This window comes from Dasypus novemcinctus, chromosome 7 (assembly GCF_030445035.2).
Source record: "Dasypus novemcinctus isolate mDasNov1 chromosome 7, mDasNov1.1.hap2, whole genome shotgun sequence".
NCBI lineage: Eukaryota > Metazoa > Chordata > Mammalia > Cingulata > Dasypodidae > Dasypus > Dasypus novemcinctus.
Genome location: NC_080679.1, coordinates 44,247,091 through 44,263,850, shown reverse-complemented (window position 1 = coordinate 44,263,850; position 16,760 = coordinate 44,247,091). Strand labels below are relative to the sequence as shown.

General features: G+C 41.1%; 1 protein-coding gene across 8 annotated transcripts in view; it reads left to right on the top strand.

Annotated features, from left to right (window-relative positions):
• CFLAR (CASP8 and FADD like apoptosis regulator) overlaps positions 1 to 16,760 on the top strand; it is a 51,220-nt gene that overhangs the window by 7,522 nt on the left and 26,938 nt on the right. For 4 of the 8 annotated variants that reach the window (XM_023588896.3, XM_071216182.1, XM_058300382.2 and 1 more), the window contains exons 2-5: positions 8,765 to 9,174; positions 11,397 to 11,502; positions 13,050 to 13,185; positions 15,180 to 15,265. In XM_023588896.3, the coding sequence (XP_023444664.2) occupies positions 8,879 to 9,174; positions 11,397 to 11,502; positions 13,050 to 13,185; positions 15,180 to 15,265 (624 nt within the window). In that variant the 5' untranslated portion in view covers positions 8,765 to 8,878. Of the gene's footprint in view, positions 1 to 6,473; positions 6,550 to 8,764; positions 9,175 to 11,396; positions 11,503 to 13,049; positions 13,186 to 15,179; positions 15,266 to 16,760 lie in introns of all 8 variants that reach the window. The other 4 variants (XM_058300381.2, XM_058300380.2, XM_058300383.1 and 1 more) reach the window with 2 other exon arrangements.

Here is a 16,760-nt window from a genome sequence, read left to right as displayed (position 1 = left end):
CCACGTGCTTTCGTGTTACTGATAATAGGAAAATTTACATGCTTTGGTTAACAGGTGGTTTGGAGGTAAAGTTGATTTTGTGAGAAGCTTGACTAAAGTTAACCATGGTTTACTGTCACCTACTGGGGCTAATGCTGATGTGAGTATATAGTGAGGGGTGGATGGTACCAAGGAGTTACTCACCAAATCGGTGTGGGCTCTTCCCAGGAAGACTTTATACAGTTGGAGATGCTTCAGTTGGGCCCTGAAAGCTGAGAAGGGTTTTGCTAGGGAGGAGGAGGTTATTCCAGGTGAAGGCACAAAGGCACAGGAAGAAACTCCTTTTCAAGGTTGGGTTGAAGCTCAATATGCAGGGTGCATATTAATGAGATGCAGGGTACATGTTAATGAGAGGTGAGGGCAGGCCCTTGAATGCAGAAGAAATTGGAACTGCGATGGGAGATGAGAAATCACTGAAAGCTTTGAATTAGGAAAGTGACTTGGTTTGAGCATGAACTTCATAAAATTTGTTCTGATAGGAGACAGATTTGGAGGGGGTGACCAGGAAGACAACCCAGGATGTGATTCTGGGTGAGGGATGGATGTTAGGGAGCATCAGCATTTAAGGGGATGGTGCAGGAAGTGGGTGCTGAAGAAAAAGAGAAGGTTAGAGAGGGATTGGGTAATATATAGTGATGTGACCCAAGGGAGAGGAGAGTTTTATGGAGGGATTAATCGGTAGTGTTGGGTGGGGTGGAAAGGTTGGGTGAAAGAGGATTTCCAAGTCTACAGCAAAAGCAGTGTCAGCAGAGCTGGGATTAGGGTGAGGCGAGTGAGACACTTCGGGCACAAAATTTAAGGGGCTACCAAAAAACTCAGTAATCAAATAATATTTTAATGCAGTATTTTAAGAAATCAACATTAATACAAAAAAAAAAATCTGTGGTGAACAAAATAGTAAATAAAGATAGGATGGGAAAGTGGATGTGGCTCAACAGATAGAGTGTCCGCCTACCATATAGGAGGTCCAAGGGTTTGATTCCCAGGGCCTCCTGGCTTATGTGGTGAGCTGGCGCACACGCAGTGCTGCTGTGTGCAAGGAGTGCCAACCTGTGCAGGGTGCCCCCCGCGCAAGGAGTGCTGCCCTGTGCGAAACCGCTGCCTGCCCAGGAGTGGTGCCACACACACGGAGAGCTGATGCAGCAAGATGATGCAACAAAGAGACACACATCTCCAGTGCCGCTTGATGAGAATACAAACTGACACAGAAGAACACACAACGAATGGACACAGAGTACAGACAACAGGGCAGGGGGAGGGGAGGGTAGAAATAAATAAATTCTAAAAAAAAAAAGATAGGATGAGTATTATTGATTTTTCATTTTACCTCAAGTTCCAGTGTGGCTCAGCACTGAGTGTCTATGTGCCAAGGAGATGGTGTGTGGGGGGTGGGAAAATCCAGATCGAGGCATATTGAGGAAAGGATTCAAGAAATTGAAGCACCAAGGACAGACTGCTTGTTCATGAAGCCTCAGTGTCATGTGAAAGGAAATAAAGTAAATGGATGGTGAGTCTAGAGGACCTCAGACAAGAGTTTTTTGTTTATTTTTTAAGGTGAAAGAGATTTAAGTATGTTTATGTGCTGAGGGGAAGAGTCCCTGGAGATAGAGAAGATTGATGGAAGAGTTTATAGAGGGACTCAATGGAGACATGAGAGCACGGGATGAGTGATTGGCTCTGGTCAAACGGAGGGACAGGAGGTATGGCCAAGTGCAATCCTGTGAGTCTCTAAGTGGGAAGGTAGAAGTTTGCAGGAGCTCACTCCTGATGGATGGCAAGGTCAGCCGATGAGAAATGGTGCACTTTAGGTTGGAGGAAGGCGTGAAGGTTGGCGCTGTCCCTGAAGGGCGTGGACAAGGGTCTGACCAGGGTTTTTGAAGGGAATTGCCAAGCAGCACTAGGGGCCCAGCTGATGCTGGAAACGGTAAGGATGCGGTGCAAGGATGTGTTGGCATTAATCTGCACATGTGATCTATCACCCCTACATTCGGCACCGCTTGCTACTCTGTGTATGAGTGGAGGAGGCTCACTGCCTGAGCATAATGTGGCATGACCAACCCTTCTTGTTTGCATGGGGTTGAGGGGTTTCCCAGTGTTAAAACTGGACAGGCCCGGGCAAACCAGAATGACTTGGTCACCTGACATGTTGCAGGACGGGTTGTCAAGAGGCACAAGGGTGAGGGATTGAAGGTACTGGATAGAGAGGATTTGTAGCAATACACTTCAGGTTGGGTCCAGAGAGAAAAGGAGGGAAAAGGAAGTGCAGCCATTACCTGGTAGCATCGTTGAAACTTCGTTCATTCATTCATTCACTCATTCAAAAAATACTAGTTGACTGCTTATTGTGAATCAGGCATGGGGGTCCCTGCAGAGGATTTAACCGCAAAGAAGAAATGAATGCCTTCATGGAGCTTCTTTTGGTGGTGTCTCAGGTCAGTTGATGCACCTTGGTCAGGATGCTAGAAAACTAGAAACTGTGTTTCCCAGACTCTTATGTAGCTAGGATGTGAATGAAATTCTGCCAGTTAAGTGTATTTGGGCATGATTTGAAACCAAGTGAGGCAGAGGCTGACATGCTCCCTTCTTGGTTTCTGGGTGGGTAGCAGCACCGTGGAGGTGATATGGAGGGTTTGGGCCGCAGCTTTGCGGCTGTGCTGGTGGCCGACTGCTTTCTGATCCCTGGGTCACTGCCGTGCCATTCCTTCTGGCAGCCTCCTGATTAAGCCCTGGGAATCTCTGCTAGAAACCCAGCCAGGAGCTCCCCCAGCCCGTCCAGCAATTTCATAAGCACCATATTAAATATATTTCTAGTAAAAAATACCTGGAGTGGTTTCTGTTTTCAGAACCTGACCGACTCTACTTTTATTAGCTACTGTTTTGAAAAATCAACCCTGGTGACTCACCTAAAGCTTTGTTTGATGTTTTAAATGATTATAGTAACCATCCCATGACTTCCACCAGAGAAGTGAAACTTAGCTTTTGACTGCTTTTGTTGTAAAGGTCAGAATTGGTATGTACCAATGTGTAGATTTTGTGTAGGTTTGAAAAAGAAGGGGAAATGTCATTAAATTTGGATAAGAAAAAAAAAAGTGGACATTCCTCTGAAGCACTGTGGAAAGTAGAAATTTTTAGAGAAGACACAAGACACCAGTTTAGTCTGGCTAGGAAGGTGATGGCTTAAAAACAGGGATGAAATGGAGGCCTGGGTATTTGAAATCCAGAAAGAAAAAGAATTGGACTTGCATAGCCCTTTTGTCCCATAGCTGAGTGAAATGAAGAAATAAGGTGAGTTGGAGCACTGAGCCTGGCAGTGCCGGCAGGGCGGGATTGGTCCTTGATGGGTAGGTATCCTTTTACTGAAATCTAAAGAACTGTTCTAGCTCTGCCTCCATGCCCAGCTTCTGAACCACATTAAATAAAATCTGAGATGCCTTTAGGCTCTCTTGTTCTAAGGTTTATGTAGACACCTACATAAACACAGAGGAAGCTCTAAAAGCATTTAAAATGCCACAAGATAGTTTCTCTATGGCATGTTCTCGTTTTCTTTGCACCTGTGTTTCTGTTATACCGTACTCATTAACCCTACTGCTAGAAGATGGGTGAGGAGGAGACAGAAACTAAGTTTTCAGTTTCCAAGATTGTAGGGTTTGTTTTTGCCTTATTATTATTTTCCAATTTTACTGTGCTGTGGTCAGAGATTGTGATATGAGGAGGTTTTTGGTGGTTTTTTTTTTTTTTTAATATCTATATAGCAATCACTAGCTTATGAAGTAAAATATTATAAATTCAGCCACGTGCCCTCTGTGTTCTTAACTAGACCACATTCCCTTCTTCCCACAATGGAGACCACTTTCCCATATTCAGTACTTATTATTACTATTCATGTTTTCATATTTTCACTATATCTATGTATGCATGCATATAATATAGTTCTAGTTTGTTCCATTTTTAGGGCTGTATAGTATTTTAATAAATGAGTATAACACCCTTTATTTAGTCTCTTCTTAATAGACATTTAAGTGATTTCCATTTTTTGCTAAATCATCCATTGCTGCTGTGAATGTTTTTGTAAATGTTTTTGGATACCTGTGTGAGAGTTTTTAAAGGATATTTACCAAGGAATGAAATTTTCATATTGTGGACTAATGCACATTTTTAGCTTTATCAGATTGCTGGTTTTCTTCCAGGTGATTTTGTCAATCTATAATCCCTTCAACAATGATAAGATTTCATATTTCTCTGTATTTTCTCTGACATTTGGTAACAACCATTATTAGCATTTGACCAAGGTAAATTAGTATATCTCATAGTTTCAGTTTGCATTTCTCTGACTAAAGTTGAGACTTGAACATCATTTTATTTGTTTATTGGCTATTTGGGTTTCTTTGCTGGGAACTGTCATTCCCATTTTTATTTTGGGATGCTTGTCTTATACTTAATAATTTGCAAAAATGCTTTCTGTATTCCAGATACTGATTCTTTGTTCACTTAATATGATGCTTTGCCTTCTCAATCTGTGCTTTTATCTTTTTTCATTTTTAAAAGGGTATGTGCTTTTTATTGCTTTAAGAAATATTTCTGTTATTGGAGTTATCATGATATTCTTACAGATTTTCTTCTAAAATTTTATATATAGGGACTTTGATACATATGGAATTAACTTGTATGTGGTATGAGGAAAGGATCCAAGTTTATCCCCTAATAACCAGTTATTTGTACCAGTTAATTTTTTCAATACTATTTCAGATATGAATGTCCTTTCATTAATTTACAAGGTTGCCTCTCTCATCTGTGTGTGGATTGATTTCTAAGCTCTCATCTATGTATTGGTTGTCTTAATAACTATCTCTGTTCTATATTACTATAAATTTGTCTTAAATGTGGATTCTGTTAAGCTTCCCCAACTGATTGTTGTTCTTCAAACTTGTATTGGCTATTCTTAGCCCATTTCTTCTTTCATATATGTTTAAAATCAGCTTGTTAAGGTCCATGACAAATTTTGTTGTTTTTGTTATTGAACTTACATTAAATTTAAAAATTCCTTTGAGAATTGATACCTTCATGATTTTGAACCTTCTGTTCATGATCATGGTACATTTTGTCTATAACCTCTGTCTGAACTGAAGTCTTAGTAATTTTTTTCTTCTTTTTTTAGGTACCAGGGCCAGGGATTGAACCCTGGACCTCATATGTGGGAAGCTGGCACTCAACCACTGAGTCATATTGGCTCCCCTGAGTTGGACTTTTTGTTTGTTTGCAAATCTCCCTATTCATGAACACAGTATAACTCTCCATTTATCTAGGTCTTTATTAAGGTCTTTTCGATAATATTTTATGGCTTTTTTGTCCATTGAAGTCTATATAGCTTTTGTTAGAATCATGCCTACATATGTTATCTGTTTCAATGCTGTTATATATGGCATTGAATTAATATTCTGCACTCTGGTTTTAGCACATTTTTCTTTTGCCCACCTATAATTTTTCTTACTTTTTTACATGTTCAGCTATGTATTTGAACAAATGTTTATGTTTTAGTCATAAACTAAAACTATTGTAGCCAGAATTTTTTATATTTTGGGCTGGATAGTTTTTTGTTGTTGGGGGCTTACCTGTATACTATGGGATGTTTAGCAACATCTCTAGCCTCTACCTATTAGATGCCAGTAGCATCCCCCAGTCAGGAAAACAAAAATCTCTCCAGATACTGTCAAATGTCCCCTGGTTGAGAACTACTGATCTAGCCTATCATGTGGCACTGATTTCCCTTATCTCCTTGGTCATTTTAAGATGCTTATTTTAAACTCTTCCAAATGTGGTTCCTAGGATGTGAGTTCCATTTTGTTTCTGCTGTCACGGTGAATTTTATTTTTGTGCATAGTAATTTTTAAGCGTGAGCTCATCTTCAGCAGAAATTAATATACCCTGATTTGTGAATGTGACCTTACAGGGGGCCTGGTTTTGCATTTGCCTCTGAAGACCTCAGCTCTAGGGTAATTTTTAGGGTAATTTTTAGGGAAATTTTTTGGCTTGGGTTCCTTTAATCAAAAAAACAGTGATTATTTGGACTCTAATCCTACCTCTCCTTTTCATACTCCCTTTTCTCAAGTGCCCATCACCTTTAGCCACAGTTAACTGTCCCAGCACACAGTGATATTTTGCTGCATATCTGGTTAGCCTGGCTCAGCCCAGGGATCTGTAGTTTTCCTTTTAGTGTTTTTTTCTGAGTGTGCCAGATGCTACCGCTGAGTAACATAGATTTTGCTGCCAAATTATGCTCCTATTAGCACAGAAGGAAGACAGCAGGTCATTTTTCTTGCTGAATGTGCGTGACTGGCAGAAAACAGTCTTGAATATAATGGTTGGAGGGATGAACTGAGCAGATAATGTTTTTTTTGAAATGATACCTACTTTTGTTAACTTTTTTTTTTTTTTAGCAGCTACCAGGGAATGAACCCAGGACCTTGTACATGTGAAGCAGCTGTTAAGCCACTGAGCTACATCCGCTCCCCAGTGAGAGTTGGTTTTTGTTTTTGTTTGTTTCTTAGGAGGTACTGGGGATTGAACCTGGGACCTCATACATGGGAAGCAGGCACTCAACTACTTGAACTGCATCCACTCCTATAATGGCATCATTATATCATTGATAATATTTAGTTACAATAGTCAGATTACTAATTTTCGAAATAAGGAATTAAGCATTTTATTTCTCATGAGTCTGTCTGATACTTTTTCAAATATATCTGGTGGATTTGGATATCTCATTTCTTGTATGTTTCACCTCTATTTTCTTCCTTTTAGTGTGTATAAATATTTTTTAGGTTAATTTATAATAACCACTAATAAAATTGTGACTTTTAGTGAAAAGACAAAGAACATGACCTTCTTTTCATGGAAACTGTTAGTTAAAGTATTGCTAGCCTGTTGTGTAAGTGGGGTATAGATTTAGACTTTCCTGAATACATAAAATTAGTATTTAGTTTTCAAAAAGAAAAAAAAAGTAGCCTAAATATCAAATTTTCTGCTTTCATTGAGCAATCATTTTAGTAAATTCCATTTCTCTACTTATCACAAAAGTGATAGTTTGGATGAATGAACACAGGATTGGTCCATCCACAACAATACTTACTAGCAAGAACTCACCCATTTAGACCAGTTGTGGGAAGGCCAGTGTGAAAGTTACGAATGAAAGATCTATTTAAAAATAAATGTAACTTTTACTTTCAGACATGATGATATTCATTAATATTTTCAGTGATGGAGATCTCTGGAACTCAAAAAAAAACTGTGCTTCCTCTGAGAATCTGTTTTTTGAGCAAGAACTATTTAAGCTCTCATGTATCCCTTTTTGCTTTGGCTGCCAGGAAGCTCAGATACAGCCTACCAAAGTTTGTTTAGGCCTTTCACATTTGCATTGTATTCTCTATCCCACCTCCCCATTTTGACTTGTTAACCTAATTTAGTTTCCTTTGTTTTCATATAACATTTTTCTATTTGTATTTTTATTATAAGACACCTCAAATCTTTTGTCGACTGAAATTGTATATAAATAAATAAAAATAGATACAGTGCTCCTTTTGCTAAATGCAGCTAGAAAAATATATAAATATACTTGTATACAAATATGCACAGTAGTTGGCAAATTATGGATGGGTTGTATTTCCAATTACTTCTTGCTAAGATTAGGTTTATAACTTGAAACATCTCATAGGAACAGACAAACCTGAGAGTATAAGAGTTTATGTAACCTCAATAAGCTATGACGCAGAAGAATAGACAGTGACAGCCACTTGCAGCTTAAATTTTGAATGAAAAAGTGTTGAGTTCCAATGGAAGAAGTTAAGAATACCTACACCCATGGCGCAGATGTCCAGCCCTTCCCACCCATGTCCAGAGAGCTAGATCTTCCCTCAGGTCTGTTCGTGACCTGCCTGCCTTCACTGATACCATCAAGAATGCTGGTGGCAGTTCCTGCCATGTGCCCAGTGTCTTGAGAGTCAGAGGCCTCTGGCACTTCCAGGAGACTCAGGGTCTAAAGAGATAATCAAAACTTGACAAGGCCTTTGTTCAGCAGCTCTAGTGGCAGGTCCTTCAGCATTAATGCAGCTGTTCAAAGGGCCTGGGCCTTCCGGGAGGATGGCAGCAGAGGTTTCTGCTTACACGTCTAAATGAAGGGTTTTAAAGTAAGAGTGCAACTAGAAAAAAAGGGTGGGGTAGGGACAGACACCTCTTTTCTCCCATCACTTCGACACAGAGGGTCCCTTTTGCCAGCCCCGGTATTTGTTACCGCCGGCTTGGGTGAGACCACTGAGAGTGTGTGTTAACCCCTCTGACGGCAGTTGCTCTAGACCAGTCAGCTGCTTACTCATTGGACTTTTTCTTCCTTCCACTGAGGTCATTCATTTGCAAGTTAGTCATTAAGTTTCTATTTGTGATTTCCCCCTTAAAATGCTTTTCATTCGCAAAAACTCTGGTGAAGTCCATGGGATTTTTTTGGAGATTAGTTTTTCATCTCTGGTTTCATTTCCTTGAGACATAATTTACTCTCCATCTGGCTTGGTGTTTGGATTAGTCCCTTTGTCTCCGGGGGCTCCCTTTCTGTAGACTTAACAATACCCATGTAATCTACCAGGTAGGAAGACAAGCAAGAAAGGAAGCGCCTATACTTGGAATTTCTGGCTTAAGTCACTTTGATAGAGGATTTTTAAAAATCCCTTTTTCACCACAGAACTCCCCCATTGGAAAGGATTCTGAAAGAAATGAAGAAAGCCACCAGCAATGAAGTTGCCAGCCTCACGGCTTTCCATTGACTGGACTGGAGCTATTTCTGCCGTTCCTTGGAATGACACTGCACGGGGTGCCCGCTCTGGTCATCCATCAGGTTGAAGAGGCACTGGATGACGACGAGAAGGAGATGCTACTCTTCCTGTGCCGGGACGTTGCTGCCGACATGACTTCACCAAGTATCAGGGACCTTCTCGATATTCTAAGTGAGAGAGGCAAGCTGTCTGCCCTGGGCTTGGCGGAACTGCTCTACAGAGTGAGGCGGTTTGACTTGCTCAAGCGACTCTTGAGGATGGACAGAGTCACCGTGGAGGCCCACCTGCTCAAGCACCCTCACCTTATTTCGGACTATAGGTAATTCATCAGCTCTTCCCGAGGCTGGACCGGTGGGAGGGAACGAGATAGTCCAGACTCTGTTGAATAGTAGAAATGCGGACAACAAGGAAAATAGCCACATTAATTTCCCTTCCCACTGGTTCACCTGTCATATGCTGTCACTTCATTTCTTCAAAAACTGAATTCTTTGAATGTATTTGCTTAAAAGGAATTGTGTTGAGAATCATAATGAAGGTGGAAGGAGTAGGTGAACTGTGTTTGCTGAAAAACAAATGATAAGAAATGAAGAGAGATAGAATAATTAAGAGCTAGTGATTCTTGCCGGCCTCTGACAGCATGAGATAATGCAGTGGTATTTGCCAGCTTATTTTTGATGATGTCAGAACCTGGCAATTTCAGATGCTTAGAAAGGAAACTCCAACTCCGACAATAACCTTCCTGACCGTTGTAGAACTCAGCGATCTCCCCTGAAAATCCTGTCGGTCCTTCCCCTGCTGAGGAAGTTAGTGGGGTGGGCGTCCTTCCTTTGAATTCCATGACCTCTGAGGCTCTAAATTAACTGTCTCCAACCTCCTTCATTTCAAAGAGGGGACGACCGCTAGAGTCCCCTTTAGTTCAGACTGGCTTTGAGTTGCTCCATCCTCTTGAGGCTCAAGGGACCGTAGAATCTCCTGGATGGAAAAGCTGTGTTTCTGGGAAAAGGACCAGAATCTGTAACCTTAAATTGGTGTCTCCTTTTCTCCGGGCCACCCGCCTTTAGTTAGTGTTAATAATGTATATTTGGAGATGATGTGTATTATCAAGGACTATACTAAAGAGAGCCGAAAACAGCGTGGGCTTTGGAAGCATCACTTAGATCAGTTGGGCCTTCATTTTTTTCCTACTTGTAAAGCTAAGAAGAATAATACCTGACTTCATAAAGTCATTGAGAATCAGTTGTGATAATATAATATGTGAAGGGCTTTTTAAAACTGTGAAGCACCCTACAAATGCTAGGGTTTATTATTACTATGATTTTTGTTGTTCTTGATTTTCTCCTTCCCATCCAACCATCACATAATGCCAGTAAGCTTCTTGAAACATCTTTAGGGGCAGTGACTAGGTTTCAGTAAATAAGTTAGTGCCCTCTGTTTCTTTGCTACAGTGGGTGGAGATAGTTCCTCAGCTACTTGGGCAGAGAGGCAGGGAGTGGTAAATTCATTTATTCATCTGCTCAGTGGGCTGTACTATGGGTCATTGTACCAGGTGTCTTGGTAAACTCTAGAGCAAAATGATTGATGCATTTTTTACATCCCCAAGAATCTCAGTCTAATTGGGGAAACGGCTTTTAAAGCAATGATGATAATGTAAAGATGGTAATGCTGACCATGAGGTGTCCTGGGAGCCCCAATAAAGTGTGGTGGTTTCTCCAACTGGAGCACAGGTGAGCGAGTCAGGAAGGGCTCTCTGGACAAGATATCTGTCATTAGAGTCCCCACGGCCCACGTGCCTTTTACCCTTTGAGTTTGGGAGGGGCCAGGATATCCCAGGTGTCTCTTGGCTAAAGAATCTTGTGACTCAAACTGTTGTCTCTAGGTCCACAGCCTCAGTTATCAAACATGGGAGCTTGCTTGAACTAGAAATGCACATGAGAAGGCCCCACCCCAGATAACTACATCAGAAGTTTGTGTTTTAACAAGATAACTAAATGATTGGTGTGCATGTTCAAGTTTGAGACAAGCTCTGCCTTAGAGAACATTATCAAGGACTGAAACAGCTGAGTGTCTTGGGTGGAACCTTCCAGGCTATGGATTAACCTGGAGTTAGCCAGATGTTGAGTATATTCCTTGTTTCCCTCCTTGAAATACTGTTAAACAAAGAAGACAAACTCATTTTGAGTTCTGTTTCTATTTTTTTTGTTAGGCATGATGGTTCTTAACTCATTTTACAGTAACTTCTGGAGTTTCTCAGGGATTCTTTAGGGAACTTTTTCTTCTCTGGATCTCTTTTCAGAGCTGTTAGTTAGAAAGGGAAGAAATAGTCAAAGAGATACCACCTCCTACTGCAAACAGGAGAAAGGATGAATTTCCTTTATGAGTCCCCCTTAAGGTCTCTTTCTGGAGCATTTGAGACGTTTCGTCTTATGGGGGGGTGGATTGCACTTTTAACCATTTATTTATACTGGGAGACGTGGACACTTGGTGTTCTCACTAAGACAGGTGTCTGAATTTACTAAAGAATCTTCTTTGTCTGGTTTACAGGGTGCTGATTACGGAGATTGGCGAGGACTTGGATAAATCTGACATAGCCTCATTAATTTTTCTCATGAGGGATTATACGGGCCGAGGCAGGACGGCCAAGAATAAGGTAACTTTCCTTTTGCTTGGTTTGAGTTCATAAGAGCCTGTCTGAAGTTGGGGCCTGCTCCTTACAAGGTGAAGAGAGGGAGGCAGGCTGCTGCCGTGTGTGTCAGTGGCAGCCAGACACCTGGACAGAGGCCCAAGCTGGCGGTGAAGGTGGGATATGAGAAGAGTATGGTGTTTTCATCATAACGTTGGTGGGAAGAGAATTGGTTTATGAATTGAGAGGAAAAAAGGAGGAGAATATCTCCTGGTGTGGCGCTGGGTGTTTCTTTCATCCTTGGATTTTATCCTTATTTCTGTAACATTCATAGGCCTGGCTTATACGTCAGCTTCTCTCCCTCCCTGGCCTGACAGATCATCTGGGAGGGTTAAGAATTCCCATCTGCTCACGCTGAGTAGAAATAGTGGGTGGTGCTGGTACACCTTCCTCTTGCTGCCCCTTTTGTCATCTATTTCTCCTTAGCTAGTCCAAGGTCAGTGTGGAGTCATCTGATTACATGTGGAGGCAGGGATGGGAGACAGGGTGAGAACTAGGTAAGGGAGAAGATCTCAGGATGTTGTGATTGCTGGAAGAATATTTAAATCCCAATTAGTCTTCCATAGTGCTGCTGGCCTTTGAAGGACAGGCCCAGGTAAAACTTGGGTCTCTACCCTGACATTAGGTTCTTAAAGTGGTTGGCCTGATTCTGGAAGTCATTGATTAAGACTTTCCTCATGATTGCAGTTTCATTTCTGAAATCTGGGAAAATAGGGTGACTGTTTGCTTTCATCATCAGATGCAAGATGAGAAGGAAAAGGCAAAATAGAACTTCTTTTTTGGTGTCCCCTGATCAACTTTTCTCCCAGTCATTTATGCGTATTTAATTATGACTGTTACTTTTAAAAATAAAGACAGCACTTCAGTGACCAAATATTAAACAGAAGGGAAGTAAAACTAAAAGCAATGCTTGTTTCTGAAATACAGTCTTTTCATACTCCCTGTGGTCCAGGGTAAACGACTAGCAAAGTACCCTGACTTTGTTGTAGCTTTGTCTCTCCGGAACACCCTGGGTCTGCATGAGAGGGCATGTCCACAAACATCAAACTATTTTAGAAACTCTAAATCTGGATCATTGAGATTTTTCTCATAAAACCTTTTTTCCAGCCACCTCTGTGTCCCTTTTTCAGGGAAGTCATTAAAAATTTTCAGTAGAACATGAACCTGGCCTTTTAGAAGAGAAGGAATGCAGGGTTTTATTTTTAGGCCTGCTCTCTCTCACAGTTCTCCTTAACATCAAAAATGGTTTATGTGGCTCTCTCCAACCCAATAACGGGTTGGACACCAGAAGCCTTAGCACCACTTCTTTTTTGAAGGAAATGCAGAAGGACAATTTGCTCATAGCTCTGGCTGGACTATAGAACAGAAATGTCTTCTTAGGGTTACTGAAGGTTGCTGAAAGGGCTTGTTTTGTTACATTTTCTTGCTATTATAAATCCCGTGGCCTAAAGTTGGCATTTGGAACTTTAGAGTCAGCTCTACTAACATTCACTTCTTTTTGGTGATTCTCTTAGAGTTTCCTGGATCTTGTGGTTGATTTGGAGAAACTAAATCTGCTTGCTCCAGATCAACTGGACTTATTAGAGAAATGCCTAAAAAACATCCACAGAATGGACCTGAAGACAAAAATCCAGAAATACAAGCAGTCTGGTAAGATGAATTTTGGCCTCTCACTGGTCTAAAGAAAGTAGTGGTGCTTGATAGAGATTGACTTGTTGGGTGGATGGGTGGAACACAACCTGGATGTCCACAGCCCCCGCTAGCCAGCAGCTAGAGAGCCTACGCTTCACACCCCTGTGGAGTCTGCAGACTCCAGAGCTCCAGGTCCAAGACCACAGAACCTAGGCTCTCTCCGAAAAAACGCCCCAAGCCATTCTTTTTTTTTTTATTTTAAGTTATCTGTATTTTTATTTTTAATTTTTAAAGAAACTTTAGATTACATAAATGTTACATCAGAAATATAGGGGAGAGGGAGTGGGTGTAGCTCAAGGAGTTGTGTGCCTGCTTCCTACGTGGGACGTCCTGGGTTTGGTCCCTGGTGTCTCCTAAAAGCAGAAAAGCAAACATCAAGCAAAACAAATGAAAACACCAACTCAGGGGAGCCAATGTGGCTCAGTGGTTGAGTGTTAGTTTCCCACATATGCGGTCCAGGGTTAAATCCCTGGCCCTGGTACCTCAAAAAACAAACAAACAGAAAAAACCGCACATATATTTATATGGGATTCCCATTTCCCCACTCCCTTCCCCCCTCACACTTTCCCCCATTAACAACATCTTGAAGCCTTGCTACTAACCATGGACTATAGTTTCATTATAGTTTATTCTTTGCCCCACACAATTTTATAGTCTTTGACGAAATGTATAATGGCAGTGGCCCATAACCATCATTGCAGTGTCATGCAAGACAATTCCAATGCCCCAGAAATGTCCCTGTCTTATACCTATTCTTCCCTCTCCCTTCCCTCAGAACCTCTGGTGACCACCGCTTTTATATCAATGATCCTAGTTCTTCCATTGCTAGAATAATAACGTCTAACTTTAGTCCTCAGTGGCATTCCCCCCTTATGTTTGTTCATTCCTCAATCTTGAGGATTTGGAGATGGTAATACCAACTGTGTTTCTAATTGAGAGAACATATAATAGAACATTTTGTTGTTGTTGTGTTAAGGAGGTACCAGAGATTGAACCTAGGACCTTGTATGTGGAAAGCAGGTGCTCAACCACTGAGCTACATCCACTCCCCGCCAAGCCATTCTTCTTCTTTTTTTTTTAAGTACTAGGGCCTGGGGATTGAACCTGGGACCTTGTGTGTGGGAAATTGGCACCCAAAACCACTGAGTCACATCAGTTTCCCTGCCTTTTTTTTTTCTTTCTTTTTTTTTTCAGGAGGCACCAGGAACCACACCCGGGATCTCCCCCATTTGGGGGGTGGGCCCTCAACTCCTTGAGCCACATCCACTCTGCCCAAGCCATTCTTAACACTCCTGACCTTCAAGGAAGTGCCTGTGCCCCTATTTCCTGCCCAGGCCAGTGGGGCTATGGACAGTCAGGGCTTTTGCAGCATGTGCTAAGCTCTGCCACCCCTCCCAGTCTTCGGCCTGAGCACCATCCAACACTGGGGGTCTCCTTCACTGGGGCCCCATAGCTGCCCTGCACGTGTCCTGGGTTTCACAAAGCCCCTCATGGGAAAGGGCACCTTCATGTTTTACCAATAATCTCTCTCCGTAAAGGAGACCTTGCTCGCTTTGGCCTTCCCCTGCTCACCCCCGCCCCAGCTCCCGTTGGTTTTTAGCCTCTCTCGTACTGTTAGCAGCCCACTGCCATCATAAAGTCACAGCCTGAAGGGCGTGCCTGAGACCCCGAGGATCTGCAGAGCCCGCCTCTGACATCCTCCTAAATGGTTGATAAAAGACCAAGGGCAGAAAGAGCCCTCCTAGTCCAATCTCCATGACATTGGGTGGACGAGTTATCTGATTTGACATTTGAATTCAGTAAGGTGGCTGCAAAGTTTCAGGTGTCTTGAAAAATGGTTTCTTTAAATATGAATAGTTTAGAAAATGATTAACGTTGGGCCAAGCAATTGTTGAAAATTGATTTGATGATAACTCGTAAATCTTAACTTGGTGTCTCTCTTCTGCTTCTAGATCAGGGAGCAGGAACAAATTATATAAATGCTGTCCAGGCAACTCTCCCAAACTTGAGTCTCAAGGATCCATCGTATACCTTAGGGGTGAGTCTGGAGCCAATTGCATGAAACAGGTTTAGAGCTTTAATAAAAAAATATATTTTCATAGCACATACATTAATACCCAGAAAGAAATGTGATAGAAATGTGCATTTGTTTTTAAAAATATGTATATCTTCTTTTGATTACAAAGCTAATACATAGTTGTTGAGATGATTTGGAAAATATGGGAAATTATAACAGGAAGAAAATTAATCACCTCTAAACCTACTACCTAAAGATAACCACTGTTAATATTTTGGTATATTTCCTTGTAGTCTCTTTTCTATGTGTGTTTGCATAGTTTTTCATTGTTTCTTTGAAAATTTCACTTTTTAGGTAAAAGTAGGTAGGCTATGCTCATGGACAAAAATTTCAGAATGTACTAAAAGAAGTTGAAAGTATAATTTTCCTTCTACCCCTATAATACTGACCCTCAGTTCCATTCCCCAGAGCAGCCATTCTTAATCAGTTTCTTTTGTAACTATCGACATATAATATTAATTTTTGTTTTTCCTTCTGTACAAATGGTAACATGCTATATGCCCACTGTCCTGGTCTTCATGGAAAGTGTTCCATATGGTTCATGTGGAACTTCCTCTATTTAATCATTTTTAATGATTGCACGTGGTTCTGTTTTCTAGATGTATCACAATGTGTTTAACCCTCTCCTTATAGATGTACATTTAGATTGTTTCCAATTTTTTTGTTAGGACAAACACAGCTGCAATATAAATATCTTGTACCCACCTCTCCATGCATTTGTGTTTCTTTACTGAGCTTATTTCAATGATTTCAGTAAAGGTTTTTCGTTATTGAGTGATGAAATGAAAGATTTTTTTTGTGAACATAAATAGCACACAGTTACTAATGGTTGCTTTGCTAGTAGTAGATAGTTCAAGTTATCATCAAAATTATTCTTATCTTGAGCAGTTAAATCTTGGTGTAATATTATCCTCATCCCCATATAAAGGAATGTGGAAATTGCAGTGAGGACTTAGAACAGAGAGCAATTTCATGCTTAAAATTATAAATGCTTTCATAAAGGTATATGAAGAAAATATTAACTACCCCTGTAGTGTCAATAGTTTAGTGGAGAATAGAAACTGCAGGAGATAACACTGAGCAATAGAATTGCAGAACAAAAATGGATATCCGGGAATATACTGTTCAACTGCTCACTTAACAAATAAGGAAAGCTAGGCCTATGGAATGTTTCTGTTGTTTTTTTTTTTGCTTTACCTTTTTTTTTTCTTATCTGGTTGCAACATTGTCTTTTTGGTGTGTTGCTTCGCTGTGCGGGGGTCTTGTGCCTTTCCGCTGGGTCTGGGGTTGGGATGCCGTATTTCTTTTTTTTATCAGGAGGTTCTGGCGATCGAACCGCGTCCTCCGTATGGTAAACAGGAGCCCAATTACTTGAGCCACAGACGCTTCCCTAGAATGTTAAGTAATTGTTCACCTCAAATTATGGCAGGCCATGCTCCCTCCATTTTACCATGAT